The sequence below is a fragment of the Fulmarus glacialis genome, unplaced genomic scaffold, assembly GCF_000690835.1.
Source record: "Fulmarus glacialis isolate BGI_N327 unplaced genomic scaffold, ASM69083v1 scaffold50466, whole genome shotgun sequence".
NCBI classification, from domain to species: domain Eukaryota; kingdom Metazoa; phylum Chordata; class Aves; order Procellariiformes; family Procellariidae; genus Fulmarus; species Fulmarus glacialis.
Window position 1 is genome coordinate 1 of NW_009219740.1, and position 6,181 is coordinate 6,181.

Consider the following 6,181-nt stretch of genomic DNA (forward strand, 5'->3'; position numbering starts at 1 on the left):
AGGGGCCCCGCCGCGGGGAGCCGCGCCTCGCCAGCCCTGACCCCCCTCCGCTCCCAGCTCGTCTCCGTGTCCCGCAGGCACCGTGACAGAAGTCAAAACGGACATCTACGTGACCAGCTTTGGGCCGGTGTCCGACGTGGAGATGGTAAGGGCCCCGTTTACCGCCCCTGCTCTCCTTTCCCTGGATTCATTACGGTGGCATCAGAGTTGACCGTCATTAAAGCAGATTACGAGGCTTAATCTTCCTGACAATCTCTAGGGCCAGCGGAGCAGTTTGGCTGGAGCTGCATACAGCAATTTGCCCAGCAGAGCCCGCAAGGGCAGCCTGTAGCCCAGCTCCAAGGCTGGGTACAGAAGGCAATGCTAGCCTTGGGTGAGGGCACGGATGGGAGGCTAAAGACACCTCTTTAACCTCGTTAAGAAGATTGTAAGCATCTGTGGCCCCACACATAGGTTTGCAGGAAGGCTGCCTGGTAGGACACAACCTAATGAGCAGCTGCAGAGGAGTGGTGCTATTTCTGAGACAGCTGCCCCGTGTCATGCTGGGTGCCCCCAAATTCAGGTAGCTGTGGGCTTGGGTGAACTCCATCAATTACAGCAGCAGCCCCAGGAAGATGTTAAGCCATTGGAGTGAGGATGGCATTGCTGTTCTCATTCTGGAAATTGACTTTGATCGCTATTTTTGCCCTTGTACAGTTCCTCTAATACCTACTCACCTGAGCCTGCAGTCCAGTTTGCAGGCAAGGAACTGTGGGCCCCAAGATGATACAACCAAAAGTTTTTCCACCTCTTCATCAGTCAATCTAAGAGAAGGCATAACCTTGCCTTCTTACACATTTGCCTCTGGCCAAGGTTTAGTTTCATTTCCCAAGCAACTTCTATAAAGAACTCCTTTCTGAAGGCTTGTAAGAATATTACTAAGAATCCTTGAGGAAAATAACTTAGATTAATATTAACTTGACACCAAGTCATACCGTGGTGTGATTCACTCACATCAGTCCTTTCTTTGTGAATATCCAAAGTAAGTTGCAGAAGAGGCACTGAGCATGTCTTTTTGTTCCTGGCAATTAAATGTTGATAGTTTGTTTTTGCACTTTGAAAGGGTACTAAATTAGGCATTTGTATTTACTTAGACCTCAGTCACTTGAATTAAATTATTATCTCTGAGAGGACAATGAGGTTTTTTTCCTTATTCAGACCAAATTATCTATTCACTGATTAATTTGTAACTATTCTTTAAATAATAAAAAAATAGGGTATTTTTTCATAGACTACTTTTTTTTTTTTTTAGTAACTACTTAATGGTAATAGGATTAAGTGTTTAAGCAGTAAATGAAATGCCATTGACGTGTGTGTTAGGTTCTTTCACGGAGTTACTGTGTACACAGCAACTTGGGACTGCTGGCCCCCAAACATAAGTCAACCACCTATTTATTTTCCATAGGAATACACAATGGATGTCTTCTTTCGGCAGACATGGACTGATGAGAGGTTGAAGTTTAGTGGGCCAACTGAAATTTTGAGATTGAACAATTTAATGGTCAGTAAAATTTGGACACCAGACACATTTTTTAGAAATGGAAAAAAATCAATTGCTCATAATATGACAACTCCTAACAAACTCTTCAGAATTATGCAGAATGGAACTATTCTTTACACAATGAGGTAAGAGCCTATTCTTCTGCTTTTGGTTTACCTTTATTTTTGATTCTTTCAGCAGTGTTCCTGCATACCATTTTTTTTCATTGTCAACTACTATAATGTGTTCTAGACTAACCATTAATGCTGATTGTCCTATGCGGTTGGTGAACTTTCCTATGGACGGACATGCTTGTCCATTGAAGTTTGGAAGCTGTAAGTTTTTCTGTATCTTTCAGTTTTTTATAGTAATACATTTGGTCTACATGTATGTGAGAAAATCAGAAGTGAGATCCTAGGACACTACTTAATGACATAGCTGAAATTTTTTTTTTTTTTTTTTATACTAGAATCTTACTTTCTCCTCTGAGACTCAGACTATTCATAAGCATATGGATTTATTCACTGAAGGGTGACTGTTGAATATTTTATTGTTTATTATTCTCACACATCTAGTAGTCAAAGTGGGTCCTTCAACAGCTGTGGTACATTTACTGTATTACTTCTAGTTTTGCAAATACTTAGTTGATCTGTGGTAATCAATTTGGAAACTATGTAGTTGATCTATGGTAACCAATGTATGTGTTTTATAGCAAATTACGAAACAAAAGCTAGTGCCTATCAGGTCTCACCTCAACCATTCTCTTATTGTTGATTTTTTTGCATTTTGTCATTAATGAGGTTAGGAACTTGCTGGATCAGGATGCATGTTTCTATAGGTATTTGAGCCACAAAAAGGATTATGCTACTTATTTTTTCAATTGCTTATAAATTACAGAATTAATAATAGTAATTTTTCCCTCTGTAACTCAGATGCTTATCCAAAAAGTGAAATAATTTATACATGGAAAAAAGGACCCCTGCATTCAGTAGAAGTACCACAGGAGTCTTCCAGCCTCCTCCAGTATGACCTCATAGGACAAACTGTATCTAGTGAAACAATTAAATCTAACACAGGTAAGATGTAGCCGTGTGGGAACTATTGACATTATAAAACACATCTTAAAAATAAATTACAGGTTTTTTTCATATAGAACCAAATTAGTTTAATTATCTTTTGCGATTTTAAAAACTAAAATCCTTGGAAAGACTCTAACCATAGTCTCTTAAAAGATAGGTTTTCAATACAGTCCCTTTAAGCATACAATTTTTCATGCAATTCTTAAGAGTTCCCCCTGCCTCCCCGCCCCGGTAAAAACAATGCATAAAATGAGTATTATTCTCCTCTTTCCGTAAGGTCACTTTACCTTTTTTAATCAGCTTATTTTTATTATGCATTAGGAGGCCTGTAAGTGCTTTCCTGAGAACACAGTATGTTGGGTTTAAGCCAATAATGTTTACTCATATGTTGCCAAAATAATGCTGACATACTTGTCTCTTAACAGGTGAATATATAATCATGACAGTTTATTTCCACTTGCAAAGGAAGATGGGCTACTTCATGATACAGATATATACTCCATGCATTATGACAGTCATTCTTTCTCAGGTGTCTTTCTGGATTAACAAGGAGTCTGTTCCAGCCAGAACAGTTTTTGGTATGCTGCGTCAAGGTCTTTGAACAGCTCAGCATCACATATACCATTCATTCATTACTTTCATTGCTTGTTTGTTTTAGGCGAATATTCACTTCAGCTGCTCTATTTCCATCTTCAAAGGAAAATAGGCTACTATCTCATTCAGACATACATTCCATGCATCATGACTGTAGTCCTGTCTCAAGTTGTATTTTGGATCAACAAAGAATCTGTTCCAGCAAGAACCGTGGCTGGTATTCGTGTTTTGTTCTTTTCTCATTCACTTCATTCACTGTATTGAATCCATTGTATCAAACAGCTGCTGTAATCCAGTGGGGATTGGAAAAGACAGCTAGTAGGTTTCAATGAACAAAAGTAAAAACTAAAATTAAACCAAATAATATTCAGTCTGCCCACGAGGGTCAAAATTCTTTACTCAGAATGTTTGGTTAGCCAGACTTGTTTGTGATGTTTTTCTTCCCCGAATATGTCTTCGTATGCAGGAAGGGACAATTTCAGAGTAAATGTCAACCTCTCAATTTTTTAAAGAGGAATTTTTCTATTGATTTATTCTTTTGTGAAACCAATCTGAGTTAAAGCTTTAAAAAAAAAAACAAAACATGGAATTAATCTTATCTGACATAAGGTACCCCATCTAGCACTGATTCTGAGGTGCTCTCTTCCCATTGTTTACAAAGGTGTCTAAACAACTAGCAAGGACTTTAGATGGATAAAGTCAGGTGAGATGAATCCTGTCCCTAGCACAGATTGGAGTTCTAATGTGAAAGGTGTGTCCATATTGCATGGCTGGGACCTTTTTTCTTTCCAGTGGTTTGAATTAATTCTCCCAAAGCAGAGAGTTTTGTCTCCTTAATTTTTAGTGTGTGGTCTGCTATTAAATTTGACCCCCCCCACACTTCAATATTGATAAGCTCTGAAACTGCACTCATTGTTAAGGGGTAAACTTTCACTGACTGAATTGTGTCTAGAAAAACAATCATAAAAATACTAAGCAAAAATAATAAAGCTTGTCAAAAACTTCATGAATCCACTAGCCATACATACACCTTTTGCAACCCTATCTATTTTCTCTTAACCCAGTACTTCTATACAAAAAAAATCCCTTTGTGAGACTTGTCTTCAGTAACAAAAAGGCAGCTATATGTTCCCTAAGCATAAATGATGCAAGTCTCTTAATTCAAAATGAGTCTATAATTGTAGTTAGCAGGCTTCAGTCAATTGGCATTTCCTACCTGTATGGAATGGTATTCATAAAAGCATTGCAAACTTTTAGGAATGCTAAGTGAATACACCTTCCTCAGGTGCCTCTGAAGGAAGATCAACTTTTGTTCTTGAAGTCCCTATTGGGAGTTGGGATGCAGTTTGGCATCATTAAGCATTTTCAAGTATTATTTTCTGGCAGTTGGGATTTCTTTAAGTGCTTAAAAATATTAAAATATCAGGCAATAGATTTTCAAGGATTTTTATTGCAATTGAAGCATAAAATACATGTAGGAGGTTTGTACGCCAAATATGATGCTACCTGATTTGGCTTTGTATTGAATCTCTGAACTATACAGTTACATCCTCTACATTTTGAGTAAAACATATTTGCTACCTAGCAGGCAGTGGAAGTCAATTCTATATGCTTGAAGTAATGTGCAAATAAGTCTTTAGCTGATTCAGTAATAATTACATAGAGACCCCAAACCCTGGAATAACAACTCTTAGATGTCATACTGAAGAGTAAATACAGAATTAGAAACAGAAAATATTTTAAGAAAATAGTAAAAAAAAGACACCTTTCTCAGTACTGTGGAAAATTAGTCATGTTGGCATTTTAAAAGAATATTTCAATCCTTATTCCATTCTTATTTCTCGCAGGCACAGTCTGAATTTATAGTCCTTACTAATTCAAAATCCCATGGATTCTAAATACCTTCATCTAAGGAAAAGAGGGCAAATTCCTTATGACAAAAAAGACTTTCAAGCCCCAGTAAAAAAGAAAAGGTTTAAAATGGAGAAGTAAGACTCCTTTCTGCATCATATTGCAAATACTTGAATTATAAATTTTCAGTTTTACTTCTAAGTTCCTAAACTATAAATTTGAAAGAAGAGAAATTAATAGTAGAAGAATAACAATAGTGTGCCTAAATCAGTTTCTCAGAACAAATTCATTTAGAAACTCTATTTACCTCCAAAACGGATGCCAGTTATCCTTTGCAGGTGATATTACAATAAATACTCTGAACATTTTGCAAAGATAAATTAATGGTCATAAGCACCTACTCTTTACAGACCTGCAAGTGAAAAATGGGAGGCAGAAATACTTGAAGAGGCACTCTTGTGTTCTTTATAATTGTGTCATTGGAAAGAACAGCAGATTGCTAGTATGAAATTCCTTACTTTATGTGGAGCTATGTATGTAGCTATGCATATACATGTAGATGTATTTATGTGTGAAGTTTTATGAAGCATGGCATTATCAGAAATTACTTAGAATAAGAAACATGGTTATTGGAGGCCTAATTTTAAGTATGCTCTGAATCCATATAGCGATGGCTATTATTTCACATTTTCTTGTGCCTTTATCTAATCCTTTTTATTCCTGGCAAAAAGTTCATCTGTTATTTTGCAGAAAGATAGTAGTCAGCTTCTACCTTCCTAGCAGGTCACCCTGGGAATTTTAAATTAATATCTAGTCATTAAACTTTATTTATAATAAAGTCTTAGATAGGGAAAGGTGTTTGGGTTTTTTTGTTGTTTCATTTTTAATAAGAAAAGATAACATATTTCAGTATTTGCATTATGTAACAGATTCTTCAAAACTTACCAAGAAGTGCTCAAAGTGGAAAGACAAGGGTAAACAATCATCAGTTACACAGTTTACCAACTGTAATTTGGCATTCAGTTTGATGAAGTAGTTTTCCACAGTGCAGAGCATTTCATCAATATTCATTCCACATTGAGAGAAGTCTTATCTATATCTGTAATAGAATAGGAGTCCTATTCCTAAGTTTAAATTC

General features: G+C 36.7%; 1 protein-coding gene across 1 annotated transcript in view; it reads left to right on the top strand.

Annotated features, from left to right (window-relative positions):
- Positions 1 to 77: 77 nt before the first annotated feature.
- The window catches only part of GABRA6 (gamma-aminobutyric acid (GABA) A receptor, alpha 6), a gene marked incomplete at its 5' end in the record, with an annotated part of 24,188 nt that continues 18,084 nt past the window's right edge, over positions 78 to 6,181 (top strand). The window contains 5 exons of the mRNA XM_009580470.1: positions 78 to 145; positions 1,445 to 1,665; positions 1,772 to 1,854; positions 2,452 to 2,595; positions 3,024 to 3,176. Coding sequence (XP_009578765.1) covers positions 78 to 145; positions 1,445 to 1,665; positions 1,772 to 1,854; positions 2,452 to 2,595; positions 3,024 to 3,176 — 669 coding nt within the window. The remainder of the gene's footprint in view (positions 146 to 1,444; positions 1,666 to 1,771; positions 1,855 to 2,451; positions 2,596 to 3,023; positions 3,177 to 6,181) is intronic.